At 39.5% G+C, this 22,919-nt stretch overlaps 1 protein-coding gene across 3 annotated transcripts in view; it reads right to left on the bottom strand.

Annotated features, from left to right (window-relative positions):
• Nucleotides 1–22,919, bottom strand: part of ARID1B (AT-rich interaction domain 1B) — a 316,305-nt gene that overhangs the window by 17,508 nt on the left and 275,878 nt on the right. For all 3 annotated transcript variants that reach the window (XM_042895357.1, XM_042895359.1, XM_042895358.1), the window contains 4 exons: nucleotides 16,030–16,139; nucleotides 15,135–15,293; nucleotides 9,059–9,268; nucleotides 5,427–5,631 (listed from right to left, as the gene is read on the bottom strand). In XM_042895357.1, coding sequence (XP_042751291.1) covers nucleotides 5,427–5,631; nucleotides 9,059–9,268; nucleotides 15,135–15,293; nucleotides 16,030–16,139 — 684 coding nt within the window. The remainder of the gene's footprint in view (nucleotides 1–5,426; nucleotides 5,632–9,058; nucleotides 9,269–15,134; nucleotides 15,294–16,029; nucleotides 16,140–22,919) is intronic.

The raw sequence follows: 22,919 nt of genomic DNA on the forward strand, positions 1-22,919 counted from the left end.
GTTCAAAAAAACGTCAAGAAAAGCTCTCTGATAGCATTAATACAGTTACCACAACGTGCAACAGTTAATGCTACAGCTGACTGAGGGCTTTAGTGCCGTAATAAAATATATATGTAAAATAATAAAGAAAATCATCATGTTCATGTAAAATGAGTCTTTTGTATATAAGACCCCTGGGTGAGACAGGATCATTTTCCTGCCTTTTTGTATTCTAAGGTCTGCTGCACTTTAAACACAATGCTAGATTACATCTAAAAACCTTGAAAGCATTTCTGAGTTGTCACACGCCATCATCTTGTTATATCAGAACCATGTAAGCAAACATCTTACTTTACCCATATACTCACAGTAAAAAATGATATTGCATCACCCTGCACATTTCTCTGATGATTGGCTTTTAAGCAGCAATTAAGTTCTTCCCTATTCTACCTGAGTAAAGAAATTAATTCATATCTAAAATAAATCTAAATAAAACAAGTAAAATACTTTTCACTATTAATGGGCTGCATAAATATTCAGAATCTTTCTTACACATAACATTATTTTTAGATGCCTTTTTTACAAGGAAAGTTTTAAGAACGAAAAGAAGATATCCAACTGAGAACCTGCAAACTACATTTCTATCTGCTTGGTGGTAGTTATAGTTGTTCCCCACCACCCTGACACTTTTCTAAATGACTGCTAACAAACATACGAAAAATCGAAGGCAAATACTATTTATAAAAAGTGCAAAGTTTCTGGTACTGTTTAGTTAATGAACTTTGCTCTAGGCCTTTGCTGGGTGAGGCACACTCCTATAGAGAAGGGACTGCAAATGTGTCAACCTCTGGATTAGGTCATTAGCCACCAAGAAGAGCTCAAGTGTGGATATATATATCTATCCATGTCATATGCTCATAGCTCACTGAGTAGTTAATTCCAATATTAGTGTCAGTGGAAAAAGCACATCCTTGAGGAAGAATAATCTAAGTGCATACTTGAAATGTTTACTACTGGTAGAGCAGATATAATTTTTAAGTAACATAACTCTTTTCCTTGTAGGATGTCATTTTCAGTTACTTAAAGCTTTGCAGTGTTTCAGCCAATCACAAGGAAGTTAACCAGATGGATCTTCTCAAGCTCTTTTTTTTTTTTTCTTGGTCCTCTAAAAAAATTCTACACAGTACCGGGCATACGAGTAAAATCAAACTTTTTACAAGAGTTCTTAGATGTGTGGTCCTTCTTCAGAGAGTCTGAAATGCTGATTTGTGTCTGGGCAGAACAGGAGAGATCATACAAAGGGCAATACATGGCAAAACTTAGAAAACTGTCACTCAGAATGATATTCATGACCTAAATGTCTTGGTGGTTTTTCTTGGTTTTTCTTATCTATAGAATGGGAATCACGCTCCTTTTTCTCTTCAGTTGCTACTGCAAAGGCTGATTAATTATTTTATAGACTTCATATGCAGTTGTAATGAAGACCAAGAGAAAAAAACAAGGAGTGAAGTTATAGTTCTCTGTTTGAGTCTGATTGAAGACAGTGGCACAAATAGAGGTAGGTCATCAGTGAGAACTGAAGCCCTACACGCCGTTCACTCAGAGACAGAATCACAGCACTGCTTGTTTTTTTCCTTGCAAAGCCTACATGGCAGTGCGGGCTGCTTTCAGGAAAGACCCTTTATTTACCAGAACAGAAACACGCAGATTAAAAAAAAACAAACCCAAACATTAAAAGAAGCATTTTCTTGCCAGCAATTTTTTCCCTCTAGGAAAAAAAAGGAAAAACCCAGCAACCTCTTGAAACGCCATTAATATGAGGCCTGACATGCTCTCTAGGATATGCCTACCTTTTGCCAGAAGCTACAAACGTATACTCTAAAGTAAACAATGGAAAGGTTACTGAGGGTTAAGCACATTCACACACTCCAGCCCAGCAGCCAGCCGCCACGCTGGGAGGGTAATTTACACGGCACAAACCCAGTGCCCCACTCTGGCCGGCTGGGGGCATCGGCTATGGCAGAGTCCCTCCTGGTGGGAGTGGGGTGCCTCTGCCTGCCCCCCTCCTCCAAGCCCTCACCCATCCATCTTCCGTGGGGATTCCCTGGCTGGCCTCACCGCTCGCATGACATCACCTGTCTGCTAAGAATAGCACTTCAGTCAGTCAGCCAAGACGGACGGGTTTGGTTACAGAGGCACCCATTAAAAGGCTGTGGAGTGCCGCATCCCCGCTGTCCCCTCCCCAAGTCTTGTTTCTCTGCTGCCAAGGAAACGCTCCCTTGCTCTCCTCCCAGAACATGCACATGTTCTTCAGGTCTATTGTGACTCAGCCTCTGCTGATCCAGCAGCTCTGTGTTACTCAGGAGCATCCCTCCTCCCAGCTGTGCCTCAGAACCTATCCCACTCCTTTGGCACAGGGTAAATACCTCAGTCTGCATTTTTCAGAGTCACACAAACTGCACAATGCAGCCAAAAATTCACAGAGCATTTGCTGCTGATAGTAGTGATGGGAAATCCCAACCATCGTGTTACAAGAAAATGGACTAACACACGAACCCAGACCACTGCATCACAGTCCCCTAAGTTCAACTTGCACATCACATCTTTCCCTTGAGGGGTGGGTCCTCCTGCTGGCACCTGCCTGCTCCAGTTGTCATGCTATATTTCTAGCGTGCGCACTACAATGCCCCAAGAGTCACCTCTGAGGCAGCCACACAGCCACCCTTTGGATGAGGGACATCCACAAGAACCAACTTGCTCTGACCCTGTGCTTCTGCTTGTACCTTCCCGAGCATCTACACTAAACAGGAACTCGATTCTCCTCCATACCAAGAAGGTTGGCACAGAGCAGTTAAAATATTTATTTTCAGAAATTTTATGAAGATCAGCTGGTTTTTAAACTCTTGTGACCCAGATCTTGTAGCATCAGCTGTAGAACTGGACAAAATACTACAGCCCCTCTCTGAGACAAGCCTCCCTGCTTTTTTTTTTTTTTTTTTTTTTTTTACCAAAATTCCCAAAGCAGTAACACTGCCACTAGCTCTCTGCACAAGGATTTGGCTTCAAAGCTGTTTTGCCTATGCTGAGCTAGCTGCACAACAGAGGTGAATGGTTAAAGCGAGGACCCTCTGAGGCTACTGTTTCTTGTTGTATTGGGCTCCTGTTTCCTCTGAATGCCCAAGAGTAACAGATTATCTAAAATACATCCACAACTCTACTTCTTTTGTGCAGCTAATGTTGGCATATACCGAAGAAAAAGGAGCAAGAAAAAAAGCTGAGTATTAGAGAGAACAGGCCTGTACTCTCTGCAGCGTCTATACCTCAGCGGGATTTCATGTACTGAAGCTGAAACACACTGGGAAAGCCTTTCTCTGTAGAGAAGTGCAGTCCATTCAGTGACACGAGTTCTTTTCTAGCCAACAAAACAAATCTTGAGATCTTTGCTTGCTTCCTCCTCTACTAGTCTCTATGTCCTGCTGTGTCTTTATTTTAGAAAAATAGTTTCAGTTCCCCTCACAGACGGCTTCCTTGAATGTTATGATAAATTTAAACTTGGACTTTGTCATTTCCATCTGCAGTGCCCTGATACAAAGGACTCAGTAAAATGGTACATCTGGTATTTCTTTGTTTCCTGCCTATGTATTTAAATAAGGATTCTTTAGCTCAAACTTCAGCTGATTCACAGCGATTGTCCCTGAACAAACTGCTGAGAGCAGTGCTGGAGGGGGATGGGCAAGGGAGGATACCGCAAAGCACAACATCCTTTCATTTTCAGTACTGCTGCTGCTTCTAAAACTGCTGTTTTAGAAAGAGATGAACTTCCTCATCACCCTCCTTTGTAAGCCTGAACAGTTTCTTGCCCCTTAACTGTCTCGTCAGGAATGACAGGTAAACACAACACCTTTTAATTTTTGCACTGGGAAATATTCTAGACATACATGCTCATTTCAGATCACTAAACATTCGGACTACAGGTTTCACTTTTTGTGCTGAGTGTATTTCTCCATCTTCTGAACTCGCCTTACAAAGTCATCTACTTATCTTATGTGTTAGGCAATCAGCACTGGGGTACCTGATAAGTCTAAATGCTAATGGGGGAGAGGAATTATTTAAGGATTTACACAAGGAAATGTAGCTAGGAAGATTTTAACACTTTCCCAAATCCTCATGCTGAAAAACACACAAAAAGATCTAAGCTTTATCACCTTTATCTTCTTCTGTAAAGGACAAAGCACTATCATACGAAATGGCCAAAGCTTTTTTACCTGATAAGGGTTTTTGAATTTTCTGGAACCCACAATAGGAAATCTCAAAGTAGTATAATACAGCCTGCAAATCCCTTGAGAGGTTGCTGGGTCCCTGACTCTCAACTTCCTATTTTCTGCCAGTGAAGTGAAATAACAGAAGTTATTAAATACTTTTCTGTTATTGCCTTTCACAGGGAACTGCTGTAAACATTCCAGGAATTACGTTCTCTTGGCATTAACACAAGGTGATCTGCCTAACAGTACTTGTGAAGGTAAGTATTAGCAGAATTATTCTGATGCTCAGAAAAGTCTAATAACCAGCAAATCAAAGGAAAATTTTCCTCTTCCACGGGCAGTCCAGATGTCAGTGTAATAGAATAATACCTACTACACCTTTTCGTAAGTGCTTAAATTTGTCACTGCTAAAGATTTTCCCTTGAATATCAGTCATGACTATCAAATCTTTTGAGTCTTAAATTAAATTAATTTAGGAAGAAAACTGTGTGGTTCCAAACACCACACTGTACACATAAAGATCAGCCAAAATTAATCATTTCCAGTTTTGATTTTTCAGAGAAGATGAAAATGGTAATGCTAACAACTTATCTGGCATACAGGATTAACAACAATAGAATAAAGAGCGTGTGTGCCTCCAGACTACAATGTCTGGCGGTGGGGATACACCATGCTCTCAGCTCTCTCCATCTGCCATACATTCAACATGAGCCACATCAGAGCAACCATCTGAGATCCACTCATTAGCCCAGCACCTGCCATCCTGCCTCCAACTGAAGTTGTACTGAACAACAGCCATGCTGAAAACGCAGCTTCAGAGTCGTGGTAATCAGTGTGCAGGCAAGAGGATCTCATCTTTAGACAAATGGACAATCCTAGCGTTGGCTGCCTCACATCACACAGCACAAGCACATCCTTGCACAATTCTTTCATTTTGTCTAAAACAACGTAACTCTGAATCTTAAGGGTATGCTGGCAGAAACATCTTGAGCAGCGATATAACTGGGTCACATATCTAATCTGACTCAGTTCAGGAACCAGATCAAGTTTAAAAACAATGTACTTATTCTCACGGTTTGTCTAATATTAGCAAGACATGTTTCTAAAGATATAAACGGCAACCCAGTGAGTATCTTCTGCGTTTAAAAAATGGTTGTGTAAGAGGCTGCATTTTTTTTTGCTTACCAGGAGATGGCGGCTGAATCTTAGGTTGTTTCTTAGTATCTCCAGTGCTGAAGACTTCTGGAGGGGGCTCCTCCCCTCGCTCTATCTTGCACTCGAAGGCAAACAGGTACTGAATGTACTGTTTTTTCAGGGAGCTGGCTGCACTGCTCGAAGTGCCAACGTTCAATGTTGTTGCAAGCTCGCGCCACTTCTTGTTTTTATTAACCTAGCAAAATAAATGACAGAATCATTGGTTTGCAGCAAAGTGGTTTGTTTAAAAGTCAGGAGAAAAAAAAAAAAAAAGTTAAAAAAATAAAGTACTTAACGTCTTGGTTTACTTTTTTTATTTTTCTCTTCTAACTAATGCTCATTACGCCCACACGCAGTAATGCATAGACAGCATTTACAGTTATAAAACCATTAAGGAACCTGCTGATAGCTACATAAAAAGCTTTGTTCAAAGTCTTCTGCATGGTGCATCTTTTAAATGCCTTGCACTCTTCCAGGGCCTCTGCTCTTCAGTTAGCAATTTATCTCCAAGCAAATGCACACTCACTCTCACTCTGACACCCACCCACACCCACCCCATTCTAATTAAAAAGCAGCTTCTGAAAACTAATTTAAAAAGCAATAACAGCATTATTCTGCAATTTAAGCGTTTGAGCACTGATATGAAAAATATTTTTTTCTCCAGAATAGCCACCAGCTGTCAGACAGTTTAGCCTATAATTCCTGGTTTGAGTCCTTTCACTTCACAGCATCTTGCAGGGACAGATCAATGATCCTTTGGCTAGATGAGATGCAGAGCGGAGTGAGGCCCTTTAATTAATTATGGCAGACTTCAAACACACAGGGCTAGTCCAGCAGCACCCTGTACTGCAATGCTGACTGCACAACTCTGCTGTGAGTCTTGTTTGCAATACAAGGCTGAGAATATCCAAAGATTCTCTTCCTGAATTCCTCAAACACACAGCTGATCTGTAGTACCAGCTTAGTTCATTTGTCATCTTGGATGATGCCACTGGCTCACGCACCTATATCAGGCAGAGTATTGTTTTTGCTGTATAATCTGATGCCCTAAAGTTCATTCAACCACTTGTGCAATTGTTAGGTATGGTCCAAGGATGGGAGGGAGCATGACATAAATGGGCTTTGAGCATCTGGGCCTTTGTTGAGGAAAAATCCTGATTCTTGCATGCCATGATGCTTTGTACTTGTCCCGAGGCCTGAGATTCTATGATTCCAACTCAATTTCGCTAGCCATAAAGGTTATCATTAGCCATACTGTTCCTACGCCCTTCTGACAGCAAAAGAAATATTTCTTAGATTTCTCTCTGTGTTTAATAACATCAATACTGCTGCCAGACTTCTGGGGATAGCAGGCAGATTTGCATGGCTATGCAAAGTGTTTTTATTTCTCTGGTAGATCCCCCAAGAACCCAAGAGTTAAAGAAGATATTTTCCATAAATTGCCCCTGCCGAGGCTTGAAACCCAGCTACACAGCCCTTTGTGCCTACTGACGTACAGCTAAGCGGTACATAATGAACACATTGCATAATGCAAACAGAAATATTCATGCCTAAATGCCCACTATATTGGCATTTAAAAGAAGGCTGCCAACAGCTGGTCTGCTCATATTGGGATCCCATCAAAAGCACGTATTCGGAGAGCACGTACTGCTGCTGCACAGCGACGTTCCCTGTCACTCTCTGGGCAGAATCAGGAGATGTGCAGTGTAGCAGCTGGAGTAACAACTTTTTAGGAGAGCGTCACTCAGATGCATTTAAATAAATCTCATCAAGCAAAGCACTTTCCCTCACAGTAGGCCCAAACAGATAAACATGGTGATCATTCATGTGGGCATACAGCAAAACCAAGAGCCCTTACTTTCAGTGTCAATTCTTATCAGTTCTGTAGCACACAATTTTGTAACTCAAGATCCTTCAAAAATCAGTGTAAGTGAACAGCATCTACTCTTTGGCAGTGCATAATGTCTTTCATTGCAAATTAACACCGAGTGCCCCCAAATAAAATAAATTTCCATGTGATAAGCAAACACCAACAACTCTCTAGAACATCCCATTTGTCCCCCCTGCTTTATTTTTCATTCTAAGAGTCATGCTGTGGGCACAATCATGGTGTATGAGGCAGAGCAGCTGCATGATACGATTTACCTGTAATAAAGTTTCTCGGCTAAAAGTAATCAAATCTTTATGATGCTGGGGGGCATGAGCTGATCACTAAAAATGTCAGGATACCATCTCTTGCCCATATATAGCATTTAACAACAGGCAAGGTGAAGTGTATTAGGTTTCTCTGCCTTCCTCTAATAACAGGAATTGCTAACATTTCTGGACTTGGGTCAGTGATTTAATTCAGCAGTCAAGTCCTGTGTTGTGAAGCGTACTATTAATAACAGCAGTGATAATGGTACTAATTAATGTTGGAAGTTTCTTTCTTGAGCTAACCAGATAGATCATTAAAATGTGCTCATTTTCTAAGGAGCTAATTTGACTTACTACATTTTTGAGATAATATTTTCTAATTATTGTAATATGATATGTATTTAAATATTAAATACTGCATAAACATCTATCTATACCCCTATCCTTAAGCCCTTGTCTTGCAAATATGCACAAATGCTCTTGAATTCACAGAAAATAAGGATCTCAGCATTTCACAGTAGCTTCTAGCACCTGGCCAGACTGACCCTGTAGATGAAAAGGATGCTTTGTAAGCATTAGGAAAGGAGAACTAATGTCAAATACAAAATCTAACTTTGCAAATACTGACGATTTACTAACTTTTGATATTGGTAGACAAAGGAACACGCAGTTTTGCTCTGTGGAGGTCAGTCATACAGAACCCTATGTATGTTATTTCCATGCACTCCTTTGCTAAAGTTCCAGCTGACTGTGAATACAAAAATGAAAGCTTCTTCCATCTGTGGCATAACAAATATGCTCAGGAAGAATAAGGCCACAGATATTGCACATTCTCTATTCTAATATAGCACTTTTTTATTCTCAGCTCTTCCTACTTTCATTTCCCTTCTTCACAACTAAGAAATTCATCTTTTCTTTGTAATGATTATGTTTGCATTGCAAACCAAAATATCCTGTAAACGTTTTCCAAAGACAGGAAAAGCACAGTCTGTGACACAAGTCTATCACAAGTGCACTGTATAGAGACAATTGGAAAACAAGGAGAATTGGAGATGAAGCAGACTGTTTTTAAGAATAAATCTACCACTTTTCTGGAGAAATGAACTGATTTGTCCCAGAGGCAGTACATCTGTCTGGGAAGGATGGATTTCCAAATCTCTTTTCTTTCAGATACTTCCTTTCAGTTCTGTCATCTGCTTTTACAGGTGAATTTGATGCAATGGCCTTTTCCTCTCCCCTTCTCTTAGCAGCATTACTGGAATACTGTGAATATGCAACAACAATGAACTGTCTACAGCAATGATCAATTTTCTTTCAAACTGTAGACTTTTAGAGCAGTCACGTAGCCCAAGATGACTTCCAGACAAACATAAAAGCATAAATATGATCAAACTCTACTTAATTCTGTTTTCAGGGCTGTAAATGCAATTGCGTCTAGAAAATGGTGTGCTGACTTCTCCAAAGCTTTGCTGTGAGGCACCTCTCACCTGCGCTAAACCTCCAATCTCTTTGACGCAGACATACAGCCTGAACAGGTCCAAGGGCTTCTTGCCCACAGCTGGCAGACTGGCCACAGGGGTGCCCCTCTCCTCCATGAAGGTGAGATACCGGTCTACCCACATCTTGCGCTCTGGTTCATTGCCAAGTTCATAGACTTTCGTGATCTTCTCTCCAGTTGTGGTAGAGGAACTTGATTTCTGAATGGCAAAAAGAAACAAGAGTTGGGGGAAGGGTGGGAAGGGGAGGGAAAAGAAAGTAAGAAACTCACAACACTGATAAAGAGAAGATGTCAAACAAACTAAAGCTATCACACAACAGTCAGGAATGAAGGCTACTAGTTCAGGCACAAACAGTACATTCTGTCCATATACTGAAAATTCAGCTTTTTAATTAAAAGGGCCCAAACTCCCCATTCTCATGTTTCTTTCACCAATTTGAACTTTGGATCCCAGAAGGCAAGTTTCTGATGTTGCCTCATTTCATTTTAATAACAAATATCTCTCACATAGTGCTTCTCATCCACTTATCTCAAAGTGCTTTGCAAGCAGTAATTTTGGCAAAATTGAAAACACGTTTGTCCCACACAGCTTATACTAAAAACAAACTAATGAACATTCTCCCTTTCCACCTTAAAAAGGGCTAGAAGACCCAGAAGTGTTTCAACAGAACAGGAATTCCACGAAGATAGCCTAACGCATGGATTACAAAAATCTAGTACCCTGGGGAGTGGTACCCAATTTAGAGAGTCATAAATGGTATTGCTTTACTGTCTGTTTGCACTACTGTTCGCCAAGAGAAAGATAATTAAGAGTGCCCACATTACGAGGAGATTGGTGGCAATACTCTTTGAGAACTGTGAATCAGCTGTCTGAGCCAATAATGCTCAGGAGTAGGTAATACTCTCCTCTCTTAAAAGGACAACAGAAGATGGTCATTTCACATGTCCTGCCTTGGGAAGAGAATGTGTATTATGACCTGGGGAAAAACAGGATTCACAGCAATCAGAGGTGATTGCTGAGCACTATCAGGAAAAGTGAAAGAAGTGGAAAAAGCAGAATTGCACGCCTGAACCCTTTCTCTTGCTGCTACTCTGACTTGACAGCTAACAAAAGCTCACACTATCTCGATATCCTTTTCTTTTTTTTCTAGGGACAGTGAAAGCACTGAGGCTGCTACACAAGCTAGAACACATAACTTCTCATCATATCCTCTTCTTGCATCTGTAAGCTGGGCTCTGTGCCATGTGTGGATGGACCACACACCGTCTAAGGCCTCTGATCGGACAGCAGAGTGGAGCTGTTACCACTGATGGCAGACCCTCCCACTTGCACAGGGTGAAGTGATTTGCCCTGCACTGGAAGATGGAGTGGATTAGAACTAAACACAAGAGAGAAAGACTGATATAAAGCTTTGGGAAAGGAGCCAAGTATAAGAAGGGAAACATACTCTCTATACAGTAAAATCCTAAACTTGCTTGTTGACTGCAGAAGACACATCAAAATCATCTAGTCAACCACTCTTTTCCTCCTTTGTCTTTCCTTACTTTGAACAGGAGACAGTACTGCTCTTAAGAATACCTTAATTCTAGTTGAACACTTCTAAACAAGACTCTAGAAGTGTACCATGGGTGCTACAGCACCAGCCACTTGTGCATGCCCCCACACTGTGATGGTGAGCGCTGGCACCTGACACCACGAAAGATGCAGCATAGTAGCATCCAACTGCCAATGATTTTAAAAGCACTGCCACCATTCATCTTGCACATTAGCCTGGAAAATATGACAGGCTCTGTATCTCCCTCCAGCTGAAACTTGGCAATACTGGAGGAGAGCCAGGAGAAAAGAAACCCGAAGCCAAGAGAGTGTGATCCAACAGTTCCATGAGCCACTGCTGTTCTTTCCAGTGAATGGATATTCATTTTAATTAAATAAATAGCCTCCCATAAAGTTTTCTGCTTTACTTCCTGCAACTCCCTTGCAGTAGTCCTTCCTACAGACGGATAATATTACCTTCTTAACTTAGCAACAAGATACTGCCTTTAATTTACTTGGGTCAGATTCACTTGCGTTAGAAATCATAGTAAAGTCAAGTGTGAATTTGTTTTACTAATATTAAGTGGCTGGTAAGAAAGTATTCTGATATGTCCTGCAGATTTTGATTATGCAATGGAAGCACAGACTGATTCTGCAATGGCAAACACTTTACTCAAAACATCACTTGCATTTAAGTGTATTTAAGTGTTCAAGAGAATTTTTTTCAATACAGATTTTTTGGTGGAGGGTGCAGTGAGGGCTGTAGACAAGTCATCTTGCTACTAATATGATTTTGTAATGTAAGCAGATAGATGATTTTAGATTCAAACAGCAGAGTAAATTGATGCTACTCTACCAACTGCAGTAATAATAACAAAGCTACATTACTGTTCATCAGCATTACCATTAATTTTAATTTGCACTTAGGAAGCCAAGGAACTCCAGTAAAAATGAGGGTAGGAAATTTCACCTTTTACCCAGTAAATATTGTATGCCCTCGTATTTTAACATGTAAGGCAACAAAGAAGTTTCTATTTCAAATTTACGGTAGTTCAGCATTAAGAATGTTCAGATTTACCAGTTTTATGCCTTGGTTTTTATATGGTAAGATTCTCTTTTTCAAATCAGACTCAGCAGAATGGAAGCCAGTAAAGAATTTTTCATTCCGTGCTCTTCTACTGTAGGTCTCAAATAATGCTGCTTTCCAGCAATGCGGCAGCAGGCTCTAAAATGACAGTATAATCTGAAAACTTTTCACAGCTTACGGAAGGTAAGAAGTGTTTCTTACTGTGTTAGCTTTCAGGTTGTCAGGCTTTGTAAAATGGGCACAATTTTCTTCTAAAATGAAATGTTAACTTTAGAAGAATGCACTGGTGGGAAAAATGCTATTCCTCAAGAGTAAAGATCTTTTTCTCTTCTCTGTTTTTATAAATGTAAACATGTAAAAATGACAGATGTGTGCAAACTAGTCTACACACAAACTTCAGATCCACAAGGGTGCATTCAGCTGGAAGCCTAAATCTGCCTGTAGGTCAATGTTAACCACAAGAAAATACAGGTTTATTACGAGATGACATCATTAACAGATCCTTAGCTGAAGTGAGTGCAAGCAAGACAATGCTGAAAGAAAACAGATGATGAGCTTTTCTTTGATTTGTTGATAATTGTAGTAAAAAATACTGGTGCAATCCTGTTGCATAGACCTTCATTAACTTAGCTGTATCCTACTCTGCCCTCAATTCCCAGCTATTCTACAGATGTTACTATCCGTCTTTAAATGGATGATAAAAAAAACAAACAACAACAAAAACCCAACGAAGAATACAGATGCCAAAGCCAATTCCCCTATTAAATTTGCTTAACCCCATACTTTATTTTCAATATACCTATCCCCTATTGAAGTTGTGCAGCTTTAATACAGACTGTGGCATGGTGAAGCTACCTAATCCTTCAGAACAACAAAAACTTAATGTGAAATTTTCACATTAGGGCAGTGGTAGTTATTGCTGCACAACTCCCTAGCTACCTGTATTTATAGAACTATCTACTGTTCACTTTCCCCACTTCAGTAAAGGATTTGCCAACACTACACTTATTACACAGCGCTCTTTCACTACAGAACAGTATGCATACACAGGCAGCAATACAGCTGCAAATATAGCAAAACAGCTGCAGGCCAATCTCAGACAGAGGCTGTTACAGGACACAATCCTCTGCCAAGATATATCCTGAAGGACTCCGCAACTCCCCTCAAAGCTAGCACCACAGAGACAGTGCTACTCAGGCGTCTCTACTGTCATGTGCACATGTAATTACAAACAACAGACAACATTTTATGGGATTTTCATAACCTAGTGTTTTACTCATGTTGCAGTGACTACGCACAGTGCATACTCATTTTCAAATTCTCTTTTAAAGAATTTTAAAGACGCTTAGCCACTGTAAGGGACACAGGCTAAGTATAAAATTCACACAGCAAAAGCCAACTTTTATCTTAACACTTAAGAGCCTTCACAACGTAATGGTGAACAATTCCTTCTCTACATTTTCTTATGCCTCAATTCCATATAGAACTACTCAAAGAGAGGACTCACTTTGTAGGATCACAGGTACATTGTGAGACCATTCACCCTTGCTTTTACCCTCTGCTGAAATGGAGAAGTTGTAGCACAAGAAAGCTGCTTTGGGATTTAATGAACAAATCTGGTCTGTTTCCAAGTGTAACAAAACGACTGCAATCAATCTTCCAGTCTATGTCAGGCTGCTGTTAAGGTCGATGAAGTTATCCAATACACTGGCTTTCATAGGTAAAAAGAGATCGGCTAATTTACAGCACTTATTTTTCCATCATTCTAAAGCACTGTATTTATCCCAACCTGTGCACCAAGAAGCTAAGTGAAGCTAAAAATGCAGCAGCATTTGAACAGAAGGGCATTCAGAAGAGAAGCTTTTTACACTGAAAGCACAAACTTCGTCCATTTGTTTTTTCCAACACTATACTTGCTATATTTACATGGAAAATATTCCATGGTAGCTCTAGGATTTATTACGTAGTTCATACAATGAGCTCAGGAACGCGCTGTAAAAGAATTTGATGGGTTAGATAACCTATGCAGTAGCCTTGCTTTCCTCCCAGAGAAGCAACAGTCAAAACATTACTACAAACAAAACTAACCCCATATTTTTGTGTCCCACCCCCCTTATAAATGCTGTTAAGAGCAAATAAGATTTTGTGGGAACAAGTAACACCAGCTGCCTTCTGAGACTCAAAGTTGCTGCCAAATAAACATCAAAACATCCAGGTGGTGCACTTCATGCCATGCTGCTTCTCTGCTCAGGGCATTCGTTAATGTCTGGCTTTCTGAAGGGAAGACCCTTTTTCCTCCAATTGGCCTTCCTCTATTTTCCAAGACACACTCTTCAACATAAAACTTTGTGAAAATTACCAACAAATTGTTGGTATTTTACGTGCATGTTAGCACAGGAAGAAAAAACTTGATATTCCTCACAAAAATCTGTTGCAATATTTTTCTCAAGTGAGAAAATATGATCATTATTTTTAGTAGAAAGAATAGGAACTACATACATTTTCCTGATTATAAAAAAGAAAAAAAGCAAAAATGGCTAAGTGGACACTTGCTCTGCAGAAGCCACAAATTCTGCATTCTCTTTTTTTCTGTATGTATATACATGTACACAGATTTTTCTGTGTGCATGTATAAATATATGCCATTTATATTTTAACTCCATGCATCTCTCTCAGGTTTTTCCTGGAAGAGAATAATTAAACATGATTCACCTAAAAACAGCTTTCTAAAAACTTACACATATCTTTTTTTTTTTTCTACCCACAATCTGGGTTATTTCAAAACAACTGAATGAAGCAAATCAGAAACAATTTTGTTTTAGATTGTGCCCTAAGAACTCAATAATCATATTTCCAAATACACAATTCAAAATTAAAAATGCTTCAAAAATACACACGGCAGCTTTTTTTGTGGCGCTAAGGCTACAATTCAAGTGTTGCTGGATCTTAGTTTTTGTTGTGTGGGATTTTTTGTTTCATTTTTTATTTTTCCTAAATAACACTAGCAAAGACAAGTGCAGCAACCAGAGTGAAATCAGTTGTGTGAAGGAGTTTGGGCCCAGGAACAGAAATGGAATTGTCCTTAACAACACAGTCGGCATGCTTGGAAGCTGATGCATTACAGGATGTTTTCTTCACAACAACTGCTGTATTACCAGACAGCACATTTGCATGATGCACACGATTTTACTCTTTCTTATTTTAAAGTATTGTTGGGACAAATTTTGCCCTTGGAAAAGCATGCTCAGGCCCCACTGAAGCCAGGCAGTGGAACTTACAGCCATGTGTCCAAGAGCAGAATCTGTACCCAGTGTTACAAAGAAAGATAACTGTTTAGTGGATAAATAATGAAGAAAAGGAATTTATAAAACAAACAAGCAAGCATTAAAATAGAATTAATTACAAAAAAAATAAACAAAAACCAAAAAAATCAGAGCCACTTACAGGGCTTGATGGAGTCTTTGGCCAGCCTGGGCTGCTAATGCTATCACTTTCATCTCCATGAAATGAGGAGATGCTAGCAGAGCTTGGGGACATTGGGGAAGGGACTGGCAGGTTGCCTGGGGTTGGGGGCTGAGAAATACCCTGAGAGCTGTAGCTATCCTGTGGTAGAGGAATAAAAAAAAAATAATATGACAAAGCAGGGAAAACTTTATTAAAAACAAAAAAAATACATCCAGTTTAACAGAGTGACCAATTTTTTATATATAAAATATATATAAACAGAGAGACACATACAGAAAACACACACATATATAAATATATTTATATATATATATAAAGTATTAAAACAACATTGTTAATTAGTATAATTTGGAAAGTTTGCTGGATGCTTGGCTAAAGTCACTAAGCCACCATGCTTATTTCAAGCTCACATGGAATGCTAAGCATGGGTTTCCCCTTATGAAAGAAAGAAAAACAACAAGCTGTTCACCTTATTTTATCAAATAAGGCAAGAAAGCAAAATATTAAAGTATGTTGCTGCTGCTGAGCCAGCCAAAACAGGAAGCCATAACTGAAGGCAGAGAAAAATGGCTGCAAGTATTGAAATCAGGCAAGACCCTTCTTCCCCACCCACCTGGCACAGCCGAATCCCCACGCAACTTTTGGCTTGGGTAGCTTTGCCCCCGCAAGTTAAAATGCCGTAAGAACTAGTAACTTTCAGATCCACACAATGAAGGAAAAAAGGAAAAAAAAAAAAGAAGAAACAAACAAATTGCACATGAATGGAAACGCATGCAGGAAAGAACAGAAGTGGGTAGGCCAAAACCAGAAGATGAACGACAACACAGCAGAGTCCTGCGGGCTGAACCAACACCACGTGCGGAGTGGTAAATACCTTTGATTTGCTCTCAGGTTGAGGGGCTCCTTCTTCTTTGCCATCTGCTTTGAGAGGAAGGGGTAGTTTGGACTCACCAGGTGTCATCATATCTGCAAGACCCATAGGTGCTAATCGAAAACAGGAGAAACAGTTAAGCATGACTGTGTTCGGTTTGCTAGGAAAAAAAGGCTTCCTGCTGCCAGACTGTGGTGACACGTGAAGCAGAGGTTATCCCACCTCTGTCCTTTCGTTTTGGCATCCAGAAATCTGCACACCTCTTCAGTTGAAGCGAGGAAACAAAAGAAACGAACACGGGAAGAATGCAAGCGCCACACAACAACAATAAAAAACACTTTATGCAGAAAATCATTTTTCACACCACTGGTGGTCTACAGCTGTCTATGGATCTGACCACTACATTTTACCAGGCCAAGAATCTACCCTACTAACTACTCCACTTTTCTTTTAGTAATAGACTAAGCTAGATGAAAACAATGCAGACTTTGCTTGCAATTTTGAATCTGAGGAAAAGGCTGAAATTCTTCTGTACTATAACTGGTGTCCAGGAGATGATCACTGTCCCTATCTTCACGGTACGTTGTTCAGCCTTGTGAGCCTGAACTACAGAATTACGAGCTGCAAACTCTGCTCTGTTAGAGAAGTGGCAGTCAGCTTTTCCTCTTGTGCCAAAATGAGGTAGGACTGTAATGAACACACAAATATCTTGCTCTGATAGTGCAATGCAGTTAACTTCTCAGAGCCGTGAGGGGTTTAAGGGTTTTTTTTTTAATTTTTTCTTCATTTCAAGTGCTAAGTGTAGTGTTATCGCTGCTGGCTTCATGGACTTCTAGAAAGATACAAGAAACATTCAGATAAATACACAGAAAATACTGGTCAGTGCAGGTGCTAGGAGGTGCCATGACACTGAATCAATGCAAATGACCAAAGAACAAGAGCAAGACACCAGGCACTTCTTTTCTGCAAGAAAATCATGTGCTCAGCATTTGTGAAAGACTGGATTATCTTCCCTCCCTCTCCCTCTTTTTTTACTCCCCTCATGTCCTGCTTTCAAAGAAAGATCAGAGAGAAATAAAAACATAAGACTAGAATAACCTACAGGGCAATGAAAAAAGAAAAAATACATATCCCAAACTCACAAATTCTAAGAATCAGCAAAGAAACATTTCTTAAAAAAAAAAACAACACAGAAATGTGATCATTACCAGACTAGTGTGCCTCTGCAAAATGACAATGCTGGCTCACACAAGGCAGCAGGCATGCTGCATAGCAAGCCAAAGAGAGGAGGGGGAAAAGAAGCTTAAAAATGCTTCACAGATTGCCCACTACAAAATGATTATTGCACATATTCATGTATTACTATGTTTTAGAAAATAATTAGTTTTAATTACAGCAGTGAGAGCATGAGCAGGACTCTGGTGAATACGCTGGCAAGCTTTGCAGTGCTAATTTGCTAATATCTTTAGCATCACTGCAGGTTGAGACTATGGGTCTGCCAAAAAAACCTACCCAGCCATGTGCCATGTGAGTTTACAACTGTATGCTCAATATTCAGCTTTGAACGGCCAGTGTTTTTCATGGGCACATTTTCTTGTTTTTTTTTGCACAGTACATTTGTAGCCCAATCAAACCCTTAAAGTCTTCACTGCACATAAATCATAATTGATATTTAAAAAAAATATACTTGCAATACTTAAGATTTCAAGAATTGGAACAAAGAGGTTTTTTCAAGTGATGCAGCTGCAGAGAAAATCTATTGGGATCAGCTAAAAATGCTGTTATTTTTATGTATGTGTGTGAAACCTCAACAAAACAGCCAAGCAATATTATACTGGGAAGCCAGCATCCACTAAGCGTGTGATTTGTATGCATTTTGCCCTTACAGTGCTTGAAGAACTGGGGTATTATGAAGTGAAGGATGTCAGCTTAACACATTTTAGTTTTGAGATCTAGAGTTTAAAAAAAAAAAAAGTTACTTTTCTTTCAGATATGTTTTTTAAATACAAAATGGTCAAATGTATGCCACAGTCTGGTTTCAAACTGGGATGCAAAACTGCTACACAAAATCCTTTTTAACACATTTCATGCTGTGAAAGCACTGAAGAAGACATCTCAGTTTTAGTTAAAAGCAAACCAAAAGTGACCCTTCCCCTCTAAAGCAATTTTAGAAAGGTCAAACAAAGTAACGTTAAAAATCATGTTTCTTCACTGGAATTCAGCATGGCCAAATCCTCTGCTGGTCTCTCCCTGTTACGACGCTGGCACATGACTTTTCTGTTACAAAGAACAAAATATTTCTGCCTATTCCTGGCAGCCCTATTTCCACCAGAGCTCCTTTACAAAATCTCTTTTTCAATGAGGTTTCCACTAAGATCTCATGTAAAGGGCAAGAACTCTAGGCTGCAACAAAACACACCCTGACTACATTAATTATATTTGGGAATACAAAAACACCAACTCATTTTGTGTACTGCAGATTTCTTGTTTTGTGCATATGCATATATAATTTGGTCTCCAACTATCAGGAGTTGGAGAAAATTACAAACAAAAGACAAATGAAGCTTTCCAAATTCTTTTTCACTTTGTGTTCTAAACTATTTGCTTCACATACGTAATTTGCTTCTGTCCTAAAGAGGAGAACTGCAGGGGTTTGACTACCAAATGTAAGGTCTCCCTATAGCTTTTATCCAACACATTTCCACAGCTACTTTCCATCCACTGCTGAAATGCTGTTTCATAACTTCTTGCAAATGTACTCTCCAGTGATTTGCAAACAGACACTCCTTCACTTTTCAGCAGAGCAGTACAGCCAGAACATTGTTTTGACCCTTTCTGAGCAGCAGAATACTGTTATTGTCACGAAACTGCTAAATTAAGACATGCTCTCTTTCTACACAGGCACTGATAATTCTGCGTGTGAAGTGCAAACCGAAAAAGAAAACATTTTAGAGAAGAGGGTAACAGGAAAACCTTGACTCAGAAAGTGCTGTAGTGCACTGTGAATAGGTTTCAAGTACTAGCCTCTGGCTTATTATAAGAATTTAAGAGCTAGAATGGTTTCAAAAAGCAAGTATGGGTCAAGGTCCTGAATTAACTATTCCACACTGAATTTAATGTACTCAAAGGTATATATTGACATGAGTGAAACTGCAGCAAAGTATTCTTTTTTGCTAAAGGCTGTGCTATCAGTCTCAGAAGATGATGAAATACTGTAAGAGCAGCAATACACAAACATTGTTTTTCTCTTTATTGCTAGCGCAATAACAAATCACACTCTACAAAACAGAATATTGCATCCTTTGTAAGACATTTCTCCCTCCCTCCTGCCCCTAGCACTCTCCCTCCAAAAAGGAAAAAAAAAAAAAAAAAAAAGAACAAGAAAAAAGAAAAGCAGAAAATTTATGACTCGTGAAGCTGGCAAAAGAATCCCCACTGCTTTAATACCCACAAAAAAACCAGAACAGGGACAACAGCATTGCCTCATATCCTCCCATGAACGGCCATTCCCCTGTGGGTCAAAGCAAAGCCTGGGACACTTGGCCTCTGTTTCTGAGACAGGCACTTGGGCAGCCAGGATGTCAGCACTGTGCTCTCCACATGCCTATCCAACCTTTTGCCTGAGGGGTGACCCAGGCACGTGGCTGGGGATGTGGGCAAGTGAACTCCAAGAGCTGACTGATTTGTGGTCACACTGACCATCAGGTTACAATCATCGCCCATTTAAAGTCTAAGGGATGTGTTACTTCAGGTGTTACAACTGCTGGTGCCCTCTGAAAGTTTTATTTAAACGGACTTTAAATAATTGCTCATATGAAGGCATATATTAGGGCAAAAAAGAAAGAAAAAGGAAAATAAATGGAGGTCTTCATTAGTCTGAAAAATGAAAACCAACCAAGCTACAAAATAGAGAACAACAATTTACACTTCTAAAAAATGCTTCACATTTATAAATATAATCACTTTCTCTCTCAGAGGTCCAGCCAAATAAATACAAAGTCAAAAACATATTATAAATGAAAATGTAAGTGTTCTACTTTTAAGAGAATCCTTTTAATTTCTTCAGCACAAATAACTTTTCCTAGAACTTCACATTTTATGTTAAGTATTCCTACATCCTACAAGAATCCTACAAGAGATTTATTGGGAATAACAAAACTCAGAAAAATAAAAGGTTTTAGTACAGCAGAGGTGGCAGCAGTAAGGAGATGAATGTCTTTTGACTGTTTTGTTCACCTTCAGAGGTAGAAAGGGGTATGAGTACAATATGGAAATCCACAAGACGTAGACTCCATATTACTTGTCTTTCAAGCTAGTTTGCACTTGAATTTCCAAGGTTCACATGAATATTTTTTTTTTAATTGATGTTGGATTTGTAAGTTCCTTTTAATTATATTTTTTGAAGCCTGAATTAGAAAAACAGAGGAAAAAAGGATATAAAATAAATATGGGAATGTGAACCCTCGTATAACACAAAGACAGCGGAGGTTTTTACTATTTTTCTGTGTGGCAGTTTGTTCCGTAATTGTCAAGGGATCCTGGCTTGAAACTTTCAGTATTATGGGTGGGATACTCTATTAGAAGGACTGAACTACATTAACCTCATAATTTCTGTGCTCCAAAACTGCTCTATCTCAGCAAAAGCTGCTGATGTGCTGTTTGACCAACAGCGGCTCCTGAAATATCAGGATGCAGAACTGCAACATCATTATTCCTTTTGATTGTTACATCAATTAAAAAAAAAAAGACAGCAAAATAATAATAAAAAAAATTAGCTGGTATTAAGGAGTTATAAACAATAATAAAAATAGGTGGCAAGAAGCATTATATGCAGTTGTACAGAAGCTCTGCAACCGTGTAAAAACAATTCCAAACAGTATCTGCATCTTCTTCTACTTCATAAAGCAAAACCTACAATTGCATTTCATTACAAATAAACCAAAACCTACTTTCCACCTTCCACCTTCAAAACAGGCAACTGCACTCTCAAAAACCCAGAAAACCAACAAGAAAGCAGTCATTCCCTGTTGCTTACCTTATTTTTGCATTGACCTGTGATTGAAACAACAGGTATGCATGCTCAGTGCTTGCCAGCAAGTTAACCCTCTCACTTGATTCCACCAGCAGCTACTCAATTGCTTTTTTTTGGCCCTACACACTGACTGAACCCTGTTTTTTTCTGATTGACATGGCTTTATACTAGTGGAGGGCTCAGGAGCCAGGCAATGGAGTTGCTCTTTGTGTCACAGGTAACACCATTTTTAACCTACATGCAGGCGCCATCTGCACGTTCTCTACCTCATAGCATGCAGCGCCTGGATGAGAGCAGACCCTGCAGTGCCCACCCTGCACAAGCCAATATCATTTGAAGTGCAGTAGTGACACTTCTCTTAAGCTCAGCCCTTCGTTTCTTTGGCCCAGGCAGAACAAGTCAGCACACAGGGAATGGCAGCACTCCCACTGCATGTGCCCCAATGGTGTACTCATGCCCCATTTTCTCTTTTCCCCCCTGTACCAACACACTCTGTGTGCTGATGGAGTCTGCAAAAGTGACACAGTATAATCTAGATGCATGTCTGCTCACACACAGAGGAGAAGAGGTGCACTGAGCTCCTCCAGTTCATCTTGTGCTTATTTTCTATTGGGTAACCTTTGAATTAATAAAAGTGGAACAAAAGAAAACCTCACAAATGCACTGGCAGAAAAAAAAAAACCCTGATAAATGTTTAAATTATTAAAAATCCAATATTTCAGAATGCATAACACAATAAAAAGAGTATGACTACCCCATACAAAAGACTGCTAGGATAAATGGCCTTGCATTGAACAGATTTCCACTGTATGAAATAACGAATGGCTGAATTATCTGAACAAAAAAACCTCTGTGAATCTTCCTTTAAACTGGTTATTCCTTAGGAATACATAAATCTTCTTAGGCAGGGCACTCTGCCATCTGTTTGCTGTTGGTTATTTTTGCAGCTCTGGGGGCCGAAAGAAAAGGGGGAAAAATTACTTCTGCTAATAGCAAAACAGAATTTATAGCACAGTTTCAATGCTCAGAAGTAATTTTATTTCAGCAAGCCAGACAAAACACATAACTACACAAACAAAACATAATATTACCTGGGACAGCTCTGGTGGGGGAAGAGCCAGCTATTATCTAATGGTCTTTTCAATACCTTTTCCCTCTTCGTTCAGATGGTAGAAGTGTGCTGTCTGGACTAACCAAGAGCTTTCAAGACAGACTGGAAAAGGCCTTTTTTTTTTTTTCCTTTTTTTTTTTTCCTTTTTAAAGCTTGCTGATTAACAACTTCTATTCAGTTTCTTCAGCTAACAAAAATGTAACAGTATTCTTGAAAGATAAGACAACTCTTAAGTATTTCAGGAGCTCCTATACACAGCAAAGAAATGCTCTGATCACACTGGACACCAGAATTTCATATGATCATTTTCTGTCTGAGAAGCAAGGGAACATAAAATTGACAAGAAGGGAAAGCTGGAAAGAAGGCAAAGGATGAAGGAATGAAACAGGCTAAGCAGTAAGATACTGAAACACACACTCTTGGTAAGATACGATTTAAATAGTAAGGTATCTTTAAAGAAAGAAATTAACTAAATAAAAGCAAAAAGTAGAAATTCAACTTAAAAAAAAAAAATCTAAAAAAACAGCTTTCAAAAAGGTCTAACGCAATCAGTAAAGCACGCACAAAACCTCCATGACTGCAGTAAGTATTTTGAAAGAACCACTGTAGAGTACTGAAACTCCATCTGAACCCTCCCAGTGAAAGAACTGGTCTTTACTGAAGACCAGAAAGGTAACTGTTAGGAAGCCAAGCTGAATATGGATTATAAAGCATATTTGCTGCCTTTGAACTTGCACACAAATCTGCAAA

This window comes from Lagopus leucura, unplaced genomic scaffold, assembly GCF_019238085.1.
Source record: "Lagopus leucura isolate 7727_CA_CO unplaced genomic scaffold, USGS_WTPT01 Super-Scaffold_73, whole genome shotgun sequence".
Classification (NCBI taxonomy): Eukaryota; Metazoa; Chordata; class Aves; order Galliformes; family Phasianidae; genus Lagopus; species Lagopus leucura.